Source organism: Taudactylus pleione, unplaced genomic scaffold (assembly GCF_031769625.1).
Source record: "Taudactylus pleione unplaced genomic scaffold, aTauple2 ptg000205l, whole genome shotgun sequence".
NCBI lineage: Eukaryota > Metazoa > Chordata > Amphibia > Anura > Myobatrachidae > Taudactylus > Taudactylus pleione.
The window spans coordinates 7084153-7103690 of NW_028284607.1; the positions used below are offsets into that span (position 1 = coordinate 7084153).

General features: G+C 45.6%; 1 protein-coding gene across 2 annotated transcripts in view; it reads right to left on the minus strand.

The window, feature by feature from the left end:
- Nucleotides 1–16089, minus strand: part of LIMK2 (LIM domain kinase 2) — a 55086-nt gene extending 38997 nt beyond the window's left edge. Inside the window, exons 1-2 of one of the 2 annotated variants that reach the window (XM_088477915.1) lie at nt 15992–16089; nt 3453–3516 (exon numbers count right to left, since the gene is read on the minus strand). In XM_088477915.1, coding sequence (XP_088334041.1) covers nt 3453–3516; nt 15992–16010 — 83 coding nt within the window. In that variant the 5' untranslated portion in view covers nt 16011–16089. Of the gene's footprint in view, nt 1–3452; nt 3517–15938 lie in introns of both variants that reach the window. The other variant, XM_088477916.1, reaches the window with a different exon arrangement.
- Nucleotides 16090–19538: the final 3449 nt, after the last annotated feature.

Genomic DNA, 19538 nt, shown 5'->3' on the forward strand with positions numbered 1-19538 from the left:
AAAACTTGCTGGGGGGTCTGCACCGGAAGGATAGGGCATAGCCCCAAGAGACCACCTCGTGTACCCAAGTGTCCTTGGTAGTCAGGTACCAACACTGGGCGAACCGAAGCAGACGGCCTCCCACTTTGGGATCCCCCAAAGGGAAGCCCGGGCCGTCAGGGCGACGGCTTGTCGTCCGACTTGGTGGCCGGGCGCCTTGTACTCCAAGCTTGTTTCTTGGGTTTGGTAGACTTTTTGGACCTGGCCTGTCTTGGAAAAGACTGTGCTTTGGCCCTACCCTGGGACCTGTAGGGCCGAAAGAACGAAGTACCCGACCTTGACTGGACTGGAGCCGATGGGAGACACGCAGACTTGGCTGCGGCCAAAGTAGCCACAATCTTGTCCAGATCAGGGCCAAACAGGACCTGTCCATTAAACGGCAAACATTCCAAGCCCTTCTTGGAATCGGAGTCCGCCTTCCAAGAACACAACCATAGGGTGCAACGAGCAGCCACAGCTGCAGATGAGATTCTGGAGGTGAGGAGACCGATATTCAAGGCTGCCTCATTAGTGTAAGTAGCCGAATCTCTGAGATTACCGACTAATTCTGCCTCCTCTGCAGACAAGTCAGAGTCCAGAGACGCCTCCAAACTGTCAGCCCAGCGCTCCATGGCTCTGGCTACCCAACACACAGCCATAGCCGGTCTGGACGCCCCTCCAGCAAGGGAATAAATGGACAAGGCATATTTCGACCTTGCGATCCGTAGCATCCTTTAAGGAGGACATGGAGGGCATGGCTAATGTAGCACTTTGTACTAGGCGTGTCACATGAGAATCCACCTGCGGAGGAGATTCCCACTTAGAGAAATAATTATCCGCAAATGGGTATGCAAAAGCCAAACGTTTTTGAGGCTGGTACCGTTTACCCGGATTTTTCCACGCCTCCTCTAAATGATCCACTAGCTGACCAGAAAGAGAAAAAACTGTGGCATCACCCTTAACATCTTTAAATGAGGCGTATTTAGATTTAGCCACGGGGGGATCGTCATCCTCAATAACCAAAGCCGTACGGACAGCACGTATTAGGCCAGGTATATAGACCTTAGACTTAGAATCCGTTTCTTTAGTACGGATGGGCTCCTGGTCAAATATCTCACAGTCATCAGATGACATCATCCTCATCATATTGTGCAGGCTGAGACGGTAATGGACGCTTATGCGGCCGCAAAGATGACTGCCCCTGTAAAACGTCCGACAGGTGTTGCACCGAAGTGGACAAGGAATTAACCCACGCAGGCTCTTGTGAGACCTGGGGGGTGACAGCGGCAGACTCTGGGGTACCACTAACTGTCTGGGGAACCCCTGCATAGGAGACGACACCATAGACTGCTGTGAAAACCCCATTTGGGGAAACGCAGGGGGCGTCGCTAGCTGACCCACAAGAGTTGTAAGCGCCTTAGCAAAATAAGCCCAGGGCCACTCTTGCAACAGCGCAGTGTCCGAAATCGGGCGTGAAAGTAAATAACACGCCCTACATAACCCATTAGAGTTACCGTCACCCTCCGCTAATGGTACGTTACATGTAGTACACTTAAGCTGGAGAGGGAAGTCACGTTCACTCTCAGACATGATGAGTGTAACGGAGCTGTATGTGACACCTCACAGGTAAATACTTGTACAGTGAGGCAATAAGCACCCTGCAACACCGCACCGCAAGGGTTTAGCAGAGGAAGTCAGGGATAGTAAAATGGCTGACAGAGCAAGTGAAAGTACAGACAGCAGCGCTAGCAAGTAGTCACATACGATGCAGAAGAACAACCCCTGCACTATCAGCACTGACTCAACTACAGAGACACAAGTCTGGTAGGAAAACAGCGCTACATACACTGACCTTTTTTACGGAGGAGAGGTATGCAGGGGGACCCGGACCACACAGTCAGCACTTGCCAGTTCTTTGAAGATGGCCGCCAAGGAGCAGAGAGGAGGCGGGCCTGGGGGAGGAGCGCTGCACACACAGGCACAGACCGCCGCGGGGGAGGCGCCGGCTGTGAACAGGGAAGGCACGCTCCCCTGGCTTGCAATTAACCCCTGGGACGCCGGACGAGTTTGCCGTACAGCACGGCCCCCTGTCCCAGGGGCATAGTGGAAGCGCAGGTTAAAACCTGGCTCCACATTGCAGCCAGTCCCCAGGGAGCCCCCTGCCTGGGAACTGCAGACTGTGTTGCCGGCTTACCTGCCCCTTGGATCCGGCCACAGTCCAGGTATCTGGGGTCACCGCTAGCTGTGACCCCAGATACCTACCAGCATCCCTGGATCGGTACAGGCGTTCTGGTACCGACGGGGTGTAGGAGAGACAGCATGGACGTCAGTACTGACAGTCCATGCTGTACACTCAGATGTGCAGCCACAGCTGCATTTAGAATACTTCAGGGGCCACTTCTGTAGAAGGTGCTCCGACTCAGAGCCAGGCACCAACGAACCTGATTTGCCTTGGCTCGGGGGCGGGGTATAGGAGGGGGACCCCAGTGCATCCTGGGAGGCTGGAAAACGTTAACTCTGTGGTGCTTATGACTGACGTCATCACCGATACCCTATGGAACCTGCAGTCAAAATATAAAAGCACATAAATATACATGTATATAGGTTAATATAAAGCCTGTGTACACATGTCAATCAATTTCGGCAGGTTTGGAGACTGGGCTGTGTTACAAGATGCTGCAGGGACTTATGGGAAAATTTCCGTGTCCCTGCAGGTTTCAGGGAACGTAATGTATTTTCTTCATATAACGTCATTCTGAGATGGCATTATATAAAGTAAAGATTTATCGAGTAATACAACGCTTTTTGCTTTGCTGAATTGCAAAAAGCGTTAAAGCACTGTAGAGATCAATGCCTTACAGTGCGGTACTCTGCGAGATGAGAATTAATGGAAAAAATAATTGCATTATCTTCTCCATTAACCCATTGCTGAATAGTGGATTTAAATAAAAAAATGCGGAAATGATGATTTCCTCATTTTTTATGTAAAAAAATCATTGCTAAACAGACCCCATAGCCACTGCTCTCCTAATGGCGCTGTCTAATGCTGGCCATACACTAGCGCAATTTCGGGCCGACTGCCCGATTTGACATGTCATACAATGAATCATGTCGAAATCGTGTAGCATTTAGGTAGGATACGATCAGATGCGCGCTCCCGCCACTCTTAAAACGTATCGTATGATCAGATGTGCAGCCCATCATATCTATCGTAATCGTATTCAGATTGTGTGTTAAAAAGCACCAAATTGTGCAGTCGTGACTGCCGGGGAGTTTAAGGGAAAACGGAAGATGAATCACATCGTACTAGTGTATGGCCAGCTTTAGTTGCAGTTTTGTTTAGCTGCCTGTGCTTTTTCTGTCCTCCTTCATAATTTAGCACAAATTAATCTGAACCATTCAGAGGCAACATTGCTGAAAACACACACACTTACCGTGAGTCACTCTCCTCCATCTGGGCATTCTGAGGGATTGCGCTGATAAGAGTCTTTTCTGAAACTGGAAGCACAAATATTTGCAATTTATTACATACAAACTGCTAGGAATTAAAGGGACACTAACCCCCCCCACCACCACGTACACCCCTTTGTGTTATGTGTAGGAAAGTACAGTAAATGTCCTCTCTCTAGATAAAGGCATTTTGTCCAAGATGATAGATTTGATTGGTCTCTTCTGATCCCTCCTGCTCTCTTTGCGTTATCATGTTTCTCCCCTCTAAGCAGTGTCTGACAAGAACGTCTACTTAAAGCTAGCAGGGAGAGTGGTAATAATGGGCATTTTTATTACAAATATACTGTCTTTTTTGACCTGCAATATTTATCTTAACACAACATCGCAACCTGAGAGTGGTAGATGCAAAATCATTTCATAGGTCTCAGAATTAAAGTTGAAGGCAGTAGCCACACACTGTATTGTTTGCGTGTGTACTAATACTGGTACACGGCTGCTGCTGTTCTGCAGTATACTTTATAAATTAAAGAGGAATGTGCCTAACATAAAGCATCTTGGTCTAAGGTTCCCGATTACTTAACCTGATTATGTACTGTCCTTCCTGGCCTATACTCGTTATGAGTTGTGTTACACAGGGTGCATGAGAGCTGCCATTTCCCGTGCGACTGGGCCGGGGCTGGGCAAATTTTCACCGCAAACGCGTCTTATTCGCAATACATTTATAACGCACAAGCAGACGTTCCTGATTAAAAATATATGGAGGTAGGCATTCAGCAGCATGGCCCTTGCTGACGTCGCCCGTCGGACCTGCATGCAGGGCCGATGGGCAATGTCGAAGACAATGCGCGGGACATCGAGGGTACACACTAGACGATGTGCCCGATATGTCGTCCTAATCGGACGACATATCATCTAGTGTGTACCAGACATAAGGATGGCCTATTTTACTTGCAAAGAGCTCCTTTGAACGCATGTTGTGGGTTCACAGCAACAGCTTTCAAACGCCACACTTGGAAGCAACTGCAGGGGCCAAATGTAATAGGGTGAGAGAGTTTAGTTTACTGCTAAACTCTCACAACAGGTTGGTACATTCAGAGAAAAAAAAATAATGGCCTGGTGAGCTCGACAACACAAAGAGGCCTAGATGTCCATGGAAGACAACAGTGGTGGATGATCGCAAGATCCTTTCCTTGGTAAAGAAAGACCCCTACACAACATCCAGCCGAAAGAAGAAAACTCTCCAGGAGACAGGCATATCATTATCCAAGTGTACCATAAAGAGGAGACTTCACAACATTAAATACAGAGGGTTCACCACAAGGCAGGGGTGCTGGGAGGAGGGTGGGGAGAGAGTACCAATTGCACGGGCCAGCTAGAGGTGCCCGGGTCAGTAGCACAATGGGCAGGGAGAGAGAGGTGACTGTTGCTGCCAGCCCAACACAGGCTGCTGTGTGCTGGGCTTCGGAGGTTCCAGGGAGGCTGCTGGAGATTACAGCCTTCCCGAACAGTCCGGACCATTAAGGTTTTTAACCCCATCCCTGCTTCATACAGGGAGGCCGAATGACACCCCCCCTGGAATCGACCCCCTCCCCTGGTTGCTGGCGTTCAGGGGAGATCTGGAGTGTCGCAGTGTGAGCGGCGCTGATCCGGGATATTTCCGGGTCAGCGCCGCAGTGGAAATGGAGTAAATCCCGAGTCAGTCCTGGGATTTTGGTGGAAAAGGGGTATAAGTGTCTCTATTTTTACAGATTGCGAGACAGTGTGTGGCCCTGACGAAGTTCAAACCTAGGCAAAAACTTAATCCTGGTCAAATTACACCACTGTGCCAAATTTGGTAGAGCTAGGTCCAAATCACTGGCCATGCATAAAGGACAAACAGACAGACACTCTTTCTTGCTCATTATACAGATATAACTGTAACTTGAATATGTTTTGGTAAACTGCTATAAAAAAATGGTGTTAGTGTCCAACTATATATGGACCTAACCGTATGTGTAGCTTTCTCTACACAGTTTTACATGCCTGCATGAATTGAGTACCCTAGGAAGCTATGAATATTCAGAAATATTAATAAACAGTTTCAACAGGCCATGTACTGGCAGGAGTATGCTCACAGTACCCCTAAAAAGCAGTCTATGATGCCATCAAGCTGCCAGCAATCAGTACATTGGTGCCTTATCACATGAGCTTTTTTGCAGAAACTTTGGCACATGCTAACAGCTAATTTAAATATTGTATAAATGATTTAAATATGCCACAGAGAAGACAAGGCTGACTTTTATCAGCGTTAATACCTTAAAAACATTGCAAGTATTCCCCATGGCTGCAGTAGTAATATTAGGATTTTTTAATACTAAATGACTGGTTTCTATTTACAGACACGAGATGTCACTTTAATCTCGGAGTCACAGACAAACATTTTCAAACACAAATTATGTAGAGGAGCACATTCTTTAGAAAGATATAATACCTGCAGCTACTGCATGGTCACCTGTGAGTTACATTATTAAACGTGGTTGCCCTTTGAAACAGCCGTATTGTTCTACAACAGGCACATCATTGATTTATAATAAAGTGTGTTTTTGGGTGGCTAACTGATGGATAGGAAACCACTCATATCAATATAAAAAAATATTCTTATTTGTATTACATACATGTTACTTAGGTTGTTTTTACAAGAAAAATTCTGTCTTTAAGTTGTTTATTGTAAACTAGCGACCCACCTTCGCATGGGAGCAATTTCATCTCGCCACAGCCCCCTGCATCTCATAACAACCTACGCTATTTCACTACAGTCCCCTGCATCTCACCACAGCCCCCACTGCTGCTGCACTGTAGCTGTCTGGGGCCCGGCCACCGGGATGTGCTGGGAAGGGCAGGAGGATCATGGAGGAGAGATTTGTATTGCAGCTACCATAAGCGCTATCAACAGCATGTCCCCGGGGCTGGGGCACCTGTGCATATTACTACAGCCTCCATGCGTACCACTCCCTAGCTGCCGAACATGGCAATGAGCATGGTCCTCTTTGTACAATGTACCCTATATTTTCTGGGATTCCTGTTGAGCCACCCCGCGGTGATGACCCTGTCCGAGAACAGCGCTGACTTCCATGGGAGGTGCCTCCTGTTCACTGCGTGTGGCTTAATGGGTACATCATGCTGGAGCACGTCACGGTGGAGGAGTGGTGGCCAGAGTCCATCTGTACGTTTATCGTAGGGATGGACATCAGAATATGATGGTTACTAACCATCAATGTTTTTGTTCCAATGGTAGCGTTTCTACCATTTGATGGTCCGATATTTGCCACCTTCAAATGGAAATCATTTCAGATGGTAGGTTTTTTATTTTTAAATTCCTGAGAGCTTGCCTCTCCTGGATCCTTCCTAGCTACTGTGTCTGCATCATGGCAACTTCATGGGTTCGTTAGAGATTGTCTCTTACTCTGTCTGCCTCATACGTGACCCTGCTTAGTCCCTGACTACCTCCCCTCTTCTAGGCTGCTTCTAAGCAACACCTCACCATCTCAGAGAGCCAAATATAGCACAGCCCTCAACCCTGCTGTAGGAGTAGTCAGTCACTCACAAAGCACAGCAGTTTTTTTCTGTGACTTGCTTCATGCCAAGCCTCAGTTTTAGATGCTCTCTTGCAGTTTCAGCACCCTGGCCAGTTCCTATACAGCAGCTTGGTGCAAGATTTTTTTTTATGTCACTTGCATCACTAAAACAGTCACTGCTTGACTGCCTATTGTCACAGATGAATGGTTAATACAGCTAAACCTCCCTCGACCAATGCTGTATAGAACAGTGTAAACCCCATCAAAATCCATCCAGTGATTCAAGAGATTGGCCCTAACGAACAGACCCCTAAACGAGAGCACGAGAGAGGGTACGTGAGAGACAGGGGGCGCGCGAGACTGAGGATGAAAGGTCAGAAACATATGCAAGGACTGACCAAAACCTGTTATAGAGTAATTATTATACCATTGCCAAAAATGTTTATCAAATCTTCCACCTGAATACATTTTTCTTTTTTAATATCAAATTCTTGGCAACCGTAAAGATTACCTGATTGCCTAAATGCTATTTCTTTACATGTCATCTCAGATGTGGAAGATTTTGCAGCTCTTATGTGAATGTATTCACTGTACGAGGTTTTTACAGGAGAGGTGGAATATATATTTTCAAAATACATGTTCACAGGCCTAATTTCATTAGTGTACAGAAACATGACAGTCATTTTCAATTTACTGCAATGTGTAGCTGCGCATATCACGGATAATTACGAATGCAGCATCAGTCATTGTACGGCTATGGGAGTGTGAGGTAATATTAGCGATGTTGCGGTCAGAATGCGTCACATTACAAGCGTTCCCATACCATTTTGACAGCACATTGTACATAATTGATTCAGCCTCTAAAAATAAAAACCTTGTATATCTTTTCTGGTGATGAGGCTGATCACATCAGATGTGCTATGTATAAAGATTACTGCTTTATAAGCCAGGCACGCATTCCTTCAGTCTTCATGGTAAACAGGTCACTAAGTCTATATGTCACGGCCAGACTGGTAAGAAAGTTGTCCTAGCATGTAACACAAAAACTTATATATATGCACGCAAGATCAAAACCAAACAAGTTTTTTAGGTACTTGTGTATTATACATTTAAACAGCAAACTGAAATAACACTGCTATGTAGTAACTAGAGGAAATATTTCAAACATGTCGAGAACTCAACTTACTTCTTATATGGTATTTAATCAGAGACAGGGGTCGGCTTTAAAGGCCACAGAAATTCCCACAATTGTTATGGAATAAATGCCAGAGCAGCTTGTCCAGGCTTGCTAGAGATAATATTTTAACTGTACAGAGTATACAGTGTGCAATATAGACGTACCAACACATTTAAAAAAAGTGCAAATAGGGTTTTCTGTGGCAACTAACATTGGTCCAATTTTACCCCAATAGACAAAAAACTAAGGAGAAAAATGTTATGTAAAATATATTCTAGGATATCTCTTCCCAGACAATACAGCAGAACTAAATATTGCTGCAGCATACATTAATGCTAAAAAAAAAACTGATCCAATTCAAGCTCTATAAGTACCGATCTACTATCCCAAATACATACATAATCAATTATTCATTGCAGGAAAATATTCTTGCTTTCCTAATAGTGATTAGTAATGTATGGGAGCAAATGACAATCGACTATTTGCTCACTAACACTGGAAAACAGACAAAAATGGTCGTTCAGACTAATTGGTTAAAAGACACAAATTTAACCAATTTGAACAATTGTTTTTGGTCCGTTTTCCAGTGTTTAAAACCATATGATCAACTGTCATTTGCTCCCATACATTACCAGGTTTTCATTCCAACCAGCCAGACTGGACAGATATCTGACATATAATTGTATAGTGTATGCCCAGCATAAGCGATAGATTCTTTTCAAAGGAAGTCTGATGTCACCTGATGCTCATCATTAGCCATACAATACCACTCAACCTATAAAGTTAATCAGCGGCTGTTTTCATATTCACTTTAACATATACAACCTACACCAATAACTGGAGTAATAGGATACTTTCATCTCATCTAGGAAGAGAAGCAGTGTGAAATGTGTTCTTTATCTGGTTCATTTCCCCTGGACTAGAAAGGTAAAGCTGTGGAGTAGATTACAGGGAATTACATTTTACCTGATAAACTGGTTATTTCTGAAATGTTGGTTCCAAATAAACAACAGTACTCAAGTCAGTTAACTTTTGTCCCAGGCCCATCTGCTGTTGCTTCCCACCTTTATCTATGATTAGATAGATCCAATACATTGTAGAAAATGGGTGTACATTACGCAACTGAAATGTGCTTGGAAAAATAGCGTATTTTCAGAAGGTGTATGACTACATTGCTACATTTGCCTGCGCTCATTGTCAGAGCATGCACCGTGTAAATTCGCACAAGAAGCCTAATTCGGAGATTGATGGTATTACACAGCCGCAAGGAAGCGATTGTGCAATACTGTCCAACTCAAATGCAGCAGGAGGTGTCTGTAGAATAGATACCTCCTTGCTGCATGTGCAACCCGAATACAGTGTCCGTAGACATTGCCTCGGATTATCAGTTCAACCATTTGTCTAAATGGTTGCTCACTTGGCCAGGCTGCGTAACCCAAAGCTTGCAAGGCCAGGAAATCAGCCTCCACTGACGCAGATCCTGGCCTCATCCCTCTCGTAAAATGGGGGTGACGCCTCTGTTTCCGGGAACACTAGCCAGCCACATCCCCAATCCCCAAATAGCACATCACGATTGCAGAACCCGTTTTGCATATACGCAGAATGAGTCTTGAGCATGCAAAGTTGCCAACATTTCAGATATATATGCATACCATCAGGTTTGCGTACATCTCTGAATCAAGCCCAAGATACACAACACACATGGGAGTCTATGTTTGTCCGTACTAAAGTGAGGTGTAGCACCCTGCTGTCCATAATTAATTATGAACCAGTAATAAGGTATTGTATTTAGTTGTATCTATGTTTTTTGATCTTTACCAGTAATAATACATAGTAGTTTATATACCTTAAGGGGCCTATCCATTACCTAACTGAACAATCCGACCAAAACCAGGAAGGAGGTTTTGGTCGCATTGATCACAAAGTCGGGTAATGGATAGCCAGCAAGGACCAGCGATGCGCGTGCATGCTGGGTCCTTGCCATCCCCGACTGTCTACTGAACATGCCCATCAACCTGACGACGCTCGTCAGGTTCGGCATGTTCAGGGATAGGAGGTCGGGCTCCTTCACTGAAAGACGTTCAGTGAACGCTGTTCAGTGTGGGCACCGCACCTCGGTGACCTGAAGGTCTGAACACTAGACCTCCAGACTTTCAGGTCACCTAACGGATAGGCACCTTTACTGTATGACGAAATCATACAATGGTTATTTGCACCTGCTTTTTACAAACTTCTGAATTTGACCAAACAGATAAGGATGTTACCCATCTCCTGGGCATATTTGAAAGCATTGTGGGTGAGGCCAAGAACATTTATTTTACTTTTCGGAGTGTGCAGAGCTGGGAGAGTAACTGAAACATCACCACCTGAGTTCTTTATAAGTACCGCCAGCAGCCACTGCAGTGATTTCAGGAAGGTGAGAGAGTAAAACGTCTGTCTCTCTTATTGCAGTTAGTGAACAGGTGAAATACAGTAGGGAATGCACATTGTGTGTCGCAGGGGACCAGGAAGAAAAAAAAACAGGGTGAATGTTTGTCAGCACATATGGCTTGCTCTTTGGAAGGGGGGAGGGGAGGAATTCAATTATATTTGGGCGTCCATAAGTAATGGATACCCAGTGACTGGCATTCAATTGTTATGCCGAGGAACATCCCTCCCTGGGGAGCCCATTACTTATTGTGCCCAAATGCACTGGGTTTAGCCACATAAAGCAGCTAAACCCACCTAAAGTACTGGGCGCAACAAAAAAAATGCTGTTTGGGCACCGAAAAGACTGAGTTTTAGACAATTGCTCCGATGGGCGCCTATTAGTTGCAGCAGCACTAAAAAACAATTGAATTTCCCCTTTTGTGCGTTTCTACTGCATATATAAACTGAGACACATTACACAATTCTTTGGCAATGAAAAGTTTTTGGTATTCCAGCGGCAGTCAGGAATTACTAGTTTATCAAACAAGAAGAAATCCCATACCAAGAATATGTTATCAAATATGTGTATCAAGGGAGAATCTACAACATTTAATTACATATGAAGCAAAGTAGTATGCATTCCAGTAGATTGTAGGTGCTACCCACTGATTTAAAACACAAATACATACAATTAAATAGAAAAAGGAATCAGTTTACAGTAGGGTGCACATTCAGTTTACAGTAGGATGCAATTCTTTATTCGATATACTCTAAAAACAGATATCAATAAAAATTATTTACTAATTTCTTAATACTTTTTTTGTTATTTACATCTTTCCTGTACATGCGATTTCATCATGATTTTTATCTTCATATGTTTTAATATGTAATTACGTCTGTATGCCCTGTAATAGGGTCTATTCAAAGCGGAGTATAAAACCGTACAGTATAAGAAAATAAAGTGATTTAAAAAGAAAGGAAATGTGATTGAATGTGAATAAAAAGATTGTTAAAAACAAGACTGTGTGCTGCTTTTATGCTAAATATAAAGTAAGGTTTTCATATGTGAGAACTGCTTGAATGCACCATTAGTTACAAATAAATGTTGCAAATTTGTGATACTTTATTAGGGTACACTGGTATACTATGTATCAGCTTAAGATGACAAACTCTCACTACAGTAGAATCATCCACTGTCAAATAGTACGCAATATCTCATCTATTCCAGTTTGGATTAGGGATAACCTGATATTACAGTATGTAAAGGTGGGTACACACCTGACAGATATATCTGCAGATATATCTGTAGATGGTCGTTCATACACACTGAACATCCATCATCTATCTGGCAGCCTCGGGTCCCGCTGACCAGGGGGCGAGACCCAGTTGCGTAACTAGGGCAGGGCGAGCAGGGTGCGTGCCCTGGGCGCCGTGGGACTTCTCTCCCATTATGCTGAGCGCGCCAGCTCGGGAGGACTGGCGGGCGGCGGGAGAGGTGTCGCGGTCCGGAGCAGCAGCGTGGATTCAGGTAAGTATGTTTTTATATATATATATTTTTTAAAAACTGTCAGCACTACTGGGGGCACAACGGGGGAGGGGGGTGGCTACCACTGGGGGGACCTCTACTGGGGGCACCATTATTGGGAGGACCTCTACTGGGGGGGCTATTACAGGGGGCACTTAATCGGGAGGGGGAGCCTCAACTGGGGACCGCTACTTGGGGGGGGGGGTGGTGAACTACTACTGGGGGCATTATAAAATGGGCCTACTACTAGGGGCACTGCACTGGGGGGACCACAACTGGGGGCAATAACAGGAAGGACCACTACAGGGACCACTGGATAGGGGGGGTCACTACAGGGGGCCTGCAGCAGGGGGACCACTACTGGGGGCACTGCATGGGAGGGGGGGGGGGACTACTGCTGGGGGCACTATATAAGGGGCTTACTGCTAGGGGCACTGCGGGGACCACTACAGGGGGCACTAGATAGGGGGGGGGGAAATCACTACTGGGTGCCTGCATAAGGGGACCACTACTGGGAAAACTTGGGGGGGGGGGAGGACTACTGCTGGGGGCACTATATAAAGGGCACTGCATAGGGGGGGTGGGACTACTACTGGGGGCACTATATAAAGGGCACTGCATAAGGGGATACCACTTACTGGGTGCACTGCATTGTGGGGACTGCTACTGGGGGCACTGCATAAGGGGGAACACTACATAGGGCACTGCATTTGGGGGGACCACTACTGGGGGTACTGAGTAAGGGGAACTAATTGGAGATACTGTATAAGGGGCACTACTATGGGCCTGCATAAGAGGGACCACAACTGCATACTGGGGGTACTGTATAAGGGGTGCTACTGGGGTTAAGGTGCATATGGATAGGAATGTTCAGCGTGAAAATAAAGGGGTGTGTCATGTTGACACGCCCCATTTTTAAGTGACCACATCCTTTTTTTTTTCCACGCGCGCACATATCGGGATGTTGGGGGGGGGCTCCATTTTCAAATTTGCCCTGGGCTCCAAATACCCTAGTTACACCACTGGCGATACCGCCTCCATCGCCGATGCATGTGTACGGGTGGTCTCCAGACCGCCCGTACACACTTGCCGACGGATAGATGTGTCTGCAGATATATCGATGTCATTCACAGACATTGTCTGTACACACTGGCCGACGGGCAGCAGATATATTGGCCGATCAATTGATCGCCAAAATATATCGCCCAGTGTGTACCCAGCATTACCGTATATTGGATAAAGATCACTAAACAGGCTCGCAAATACTCTTCTAAATTTGCTTATATCAGTTGTTCATTACCCTGATCATACAAACTAGGAGCTATTACACGGTTTTAGGGATTACAATATGCTTGTTGTACAAGATATAGCTTAGATGCTTATTATATACACCATGTACCAATGGACTTTAAAGTTATCCTGTGCCCGTAATGCACTCTTATTTATAATCTAATTTTGCATGTTCAGTATATTAACTGCACCTTTCTCTGTCATATAAATTCTATACTTTAAAATGCTTATGATGCATGCTACAATAGATAGTCTTCTGGATTGCACAAATTAAATAGTTACACTGTTGTCTGATATGCTTGTTATACAGCTAGGTAATCTCCTATTTACATAGATTAAGAGGTGTTATCTTGATTGTACAGGTCGGGTGTTTCGCTTAAACTGGGTACACACCTATACAATCATCGGGCAGTTCATCCAATATTGAGAGATCTGCCGTTGGATTGGATAGGCGTGTACGCTGTCCCGATGTAGGAGCATTAGCCCATAAATGGCTTTTAACACTCCTGCAAAGGTCGGAATCGGGAGCTCGCATCTTATGCACTGTTTAATATTTATCGGTTCAACCTCCTGATCCCATAAAAGCCCATACACACTGTCCACTTCCATGCCGGAAGAGGCGGGTCACTGCAGACCCAGCTCCAGTGTGAACGGCGCCGACTCGGGAATATCCTAGGTCGGCGCTGGCTAAATTCCGGGTCTGATCCAGTTTGGAACCCTGTTCCAACCTGCGGTTAAAATCCGGAATTTAGGTATAGAAGCGGTATTAATTAGTACCTTAGTCAATTTGATTTAACCACCTTTGCACAACCATGGATATCTCAAAAACCTGAACTGTTGTGGAGCCTTGAGGATCACGTTTGGGAACCCCTGGTCTACAGCATTATATATACACATTAATTTTAACGATTTAAAGTGAATTCTTAAAGCCTATTAAATATACTTCGGCACCAATAGTCCGAAATTAATGTAAGGAAATGAACCTATACACAATTACGTAACTACTATAGGTACAGCTGCTATGGGGCCCACATCTGAGTGTGAGTGTTTATGCCACTGGAAAGTACTTGGGACCACAATGTTGTTATGGGGCCCACAAATGATTAATTACACCATACTTGCCTACTTTTGAAGAAAAAAAAACAAACATTTCAGACAGATTATGAAAGCAACACCTACTGCCATAAAAGTTGCTTACATCCACATGTGAACAAGCCCCAAAGCAGTTAGTGAGATCTAATTGTTGATGAAACCTTTTTGGGGCTTGCTCATGTATTGTGTTTTACAAGTATTTCCATATAATTAACCACGAAAAACCTTAAAATGAAGGTGCATGTAGCCATAGTGATCATTGTTCCTTATAACTAGTGCAGGGAAATGGCACTGATGCTCTCATTTGAATGTATGTATCTCTGATTTCTTAATGAGGGTTATGTGCAAACAGGGATATTTTTACTATTTCAGGGAGTCACCCCGACAATCAGGGAGTGTTGGCAAGTATGAATTTAGGGCAGCAAAGACGGTGTAATGGTTAGCATTACTGTCTCACAGCACGGAGGTCATGGGTTCCATTTCCACCACAGCCCTAACTGTGGGGAGTTTGTATATTCTCCCTGTGCTTGCATGGGTTTCCTCCGGGTGCTCCGGTTTTCTCCCACACTCCAAACATATACTGGTAGGTTAATTGGCTCCTAACAAACTTAACCATAGTGTGTGAGCATGTGGTAGGGAATATAGATTGTAAGCTCCACTGGGGCAGGGCCTGATGTGAATGGCCAAGTATTCTCTGTAAAGCGCTGCGGAATATGTGTGTGTTGTATAAATAACTGATATTAATAATAGTTACACCCCTGCCTGTACACACCATCTAAAAACCATTCACAAAGAGCCAATTTTGAAACCACATGCAAAGTTCATAGATGTTAATGCTAGGTAAAATAAAAAGGTAAGTTTATGATAGTGGGAGATTTTTTGCAGGGAATCATTCCTGAAAGTATATCTATTGCTATTCATTGTACCTGATTCTAGGCCTCTTCCTCCAACTAGCTGTACTGGGCAGAGGTAACTGTCTGCAGGAGGCTGGATGACTGTCTGCAGGAGGCTGTTCTGTGCAAGTAGCAGCCTGTATCACTATTTAAAATTACATTTTTCATAAGAATTATTTGATGGGATAATTCAATCTGGTATTCTCTATTACAGAGAAACATCATGCTACGCTAGCACGATGACTGCTGCAGGATATTAGCACATAGGTTAGCAGGTCACAGTCTATTAGTACATAGCCTCTTCTCATCTGAGAACAATACAGCAGACTGGATACCTAGCAGAAAGCTTCCTGACAGGAACTGTCCCATTTGCCATCAGCCTGGCTGTGTACATACTAGGTAGGCACAGGGTTGACATTAATTAGACCTATATGTGAATACTACAGAGACGAGAGAGCTGCTGTGCGAGCACCCAGCGCCGTATACAGTCCGCTAACAGGAACCCTCTCCCACCGCCCGCACATCCCTACCAGCCACTCCGGTCTTCTCGGGCCGCTCCCGCCTCGTACACACACACACTCACCGCTATCATCCGGTGACATCAGCCTATGGAGACCGGTAAGGATCAATCCATACCTGCAGCAGACACCTCCCTTCCCCCCAGCTCCGTGTCTACGCCCTTCCCACTTTCCAAACTATTCTGTAGTTTCTGGCTTCCCATGTACATGTACTCTATAACTACTATAGGGCGTCATTAGCAGCACTGACTTGTGTTATTGTGTCACTGTGGTGGTGTCTATACGTGCCAGGGGCAATACACACGCTGTACCTGTCCTAGCACTCAAGCTAAAACTAAGTAACTGCTTTTTGTAGTATAATGTAATAGACATTATTTAGACTTGTGCTGACCAACTGTGCAGATCCTTCCCCGTGTGTGCGGGGCGGGGGTTTCCTCTCCCCCTCTTGTGCTCAGGTTTCCTCCCACAGGCAACAGTCCAAAAAGATTGTGGTTGCTTGTATTTGATAAAAGTGAACCCCAGTGTATGTTTGTGTGACCCAATGTACACAACCTGGGGCAGGTCAGGGAGTGACTGATTTGAATGATTAAAACATTAAAATCTCTATACAAAACTATGTAATATCGGGGCACAATAGAAGTTGAAGTATTGGATCATCTCTGTGCTGTTCCTCAGAGCAAGAACTGATCATGCTGCTGCTGCTGCTGGCAAATGGAAACAGCTGCAATAAGCATTGTTCCTCCAATACATTCATCACAAAACTGTTTTTTTATAGTTACATTCTGTATAGCATTCCCTCACAATATGATGCTGTATTAGTAATCGGTGCTTTACACAATGTATATTAGCACAAATGCAAGTCTTCCTGAGACACTTTTTGGAGGTTGGAACTAACCCCTTCCTCAGCCACTTAAGCTGGGTACACACTGGAGCCACAGTCATTCGTTACGATATTGAGACGAATGCCCTTGGATGGGTATTGCCCATGCACACTTGAACGTGTTAATGGACGACGGAACGATTACTGTTCTGTCCTTCAGTAACATACCATAGGTCACTAGCAATATCGCTAGGTTTGGTGTGCAGCATATCAAAGGTAGCGACCGCGTAAGCATGCAATTGCCCGCAAACACTGAGCAATTTAGGCGATTTGTTGTTACGAATTGACAAATCAGCCTGACATTGCTCCAGTGTGTACCCAATTTAAGAATAATGGATTAGCTTTGATAATCCATATCCCAATTAGTGCATATCATATATAACTGATGTACCAGGTTTTACCCGGGTAGACCTTAGATAGATTAATTTCCTTCATACCATCTTAACTTATACCTGTTTAGTTTATTTTATGCCTTTGGTGTAAAGTAAAGTGCTAGTATCAAAATCAAATGCGATAAACCCCAAAGACGAACTCGAACAGTTGCCCAGCCGCCACCAGTTCGCATAAACCATTATTATTATTATCATCATTTATTTATATGGCGCCACAAATGTTCTGCAGCGCCTTACAAAGCACATAAACAAGTTGTAGACAAGCAACTTACAGAACAATACAATACAGGACCAGGACATGGATAATATATATTGCTACATTAGTGACCATAACACCCAGATAAGCAACAGAGCATAAGCAGCCAAGTGTTAGGTGCCCTAGTGGTGAGTAAGAAGTAGATTAAACTAAAGTAGGGAGAAGTACAAGAGGTTAGAGGGCCCTGCTCATAAGAGCTTACATTCTAAAAGGGGAGGGGAACACAAACAGGGGTGACACAGATGGGGAGGAAGGTGTATGTATCAGGGAGTTAGAATGACAGCTGGAAGGCTTTGATGAAATAATGGGTCTTGAGAGCCTGTTTGAAGGATTGCAAAGAGGTGGAGAGTCTACTGGGGAGTGGGAGAGAGTTCTAGAGGTGGGGAGCAGTGCGGGCAAAATCTTGGAGTCCGGGAGTGGGAGGAAGTAATCAGCTGGCATGAAAGGCGGCGTGCATTAGTTGAACGAAGAGAGCGGAGAGGAGAGTGAAGGGACATGTCCCAACCCTTTATAAGTAAAGGGTTGGGACATGTCAAGGACGTACTCAGCGGAGCTGGTGTAGTTGCCCCCCTTGCTGTTGTGGGGCATGATGGAGAACTTCTCCCAGTTATCCACCACATGCTTCACAATTAGGGCCTGATTCAGACCCGCTCGCGAGCGCTATGCGCTCGCAAGCGGGTCGATGGTGGCCCAGTGCACATGTGCACAATGGAGCCGGCTCCGTCGTGCACATGCACGAGAACCGGATAGCGACGGGCAATCCGTCGCTCCGGGTCTCGTTCCAAATGGGGCGTGCTGTCGATGTTGAGTGACAGCGCGCCCCCTTTGGTGGGCGGGCCGGGGCGTGGCTGCCCACATGGAGGCGTTCCTATGGGAACGCCTACAGTCTGGGGCCGGGCCCACTGACATCACAAATTATGTCAGTGGGAGTGCTTTCGGCTCTGTTAGAGCCGAAAGTACTCTGGGGCTTGAGGAAACGAGACCCTACCACAAGGGTCTCATCGCAAGCCCAATGGTCGCGATGGTCTTGACCATCACGACCATCTTCCTGGCCACTCGCTATAGCTGTGGGTGGTCACCCACAGCTATGCGAGCAGCCAGGAGGCCGTTCTGAAAAACAAGCAGGACGGCTCTGATTCAGACCGAGCGCTCTGTCAAAGCGTCCGGCTCTGAATCAGGCCCTTAGTTCACTCATCTCCCTAACCATTAGCTGAGTATCATACATAAGATAGGGGAGGGACTGGAACAGGCAGGCTCCGTCTCCTGTGATGGGGACAATGGTGTGAGGCACAGTCTCCCTTTTAAATTGAAAAACTCAATTACCATGTTCAAGAAAATGAAAAATACAAATACAAAGCAAATTAAGTATCCAAATGGGAAAAACTAATCAAACTGTTATGTCCATAGCAGTGGTGACTCCAGAGGTAGGGCTGAGGCGTAGTCTAATATTCAAATAGGGGAACCACACCAACTGCAGCCCAATCACCTCGGGTGAAAGAAAGCATTTCACCGCTTTTAACCCCCTTAAGGAGTCGAATTTCAAAAAATCCCTGCTTAGTGGTTGCTTACGTCATGGAAGGAATTACACAGGGGGAGGAAACGGGTTGGGTATGGATTCCTGGCGGTTGGGATGCCGCTGGCCAGAATACCGACAGCTGCATCCCGACACCCATACTTAAGTGTAGTAGCACTAATCTTAACCCCTCCCCTAACCCTCCCTCCCCGGGGCCTAAATCTAACCTCCCCCCTAGTGCCTAAATCTAACCTCCCCTTCTCTGTACCCTAAACCAGGGGCATATCTATAATGGCACGCTCCGAACACCCGGCACCCATATTATCTAAAAGTTACCTCTCAGAGGTCCCACGTCGGGTGTCTCAGCGCTGCTCAAAATGCCAGAAAATGGCTGGCCATTTTTCTGGTGTTTTGCACATACGCAGTGAGGAAATCGCCGGGAAAATGGCGGTCATGCCATTTTCCCAGTGATCTGCGCATGCGCAGTAGACTCTGGGCACACTCTAGTGCCCAGAGTCTACTGATGCTGCGGTGGCTGGCCAGCCGCATCAGTCTGCCGCCGGCCGCTGGG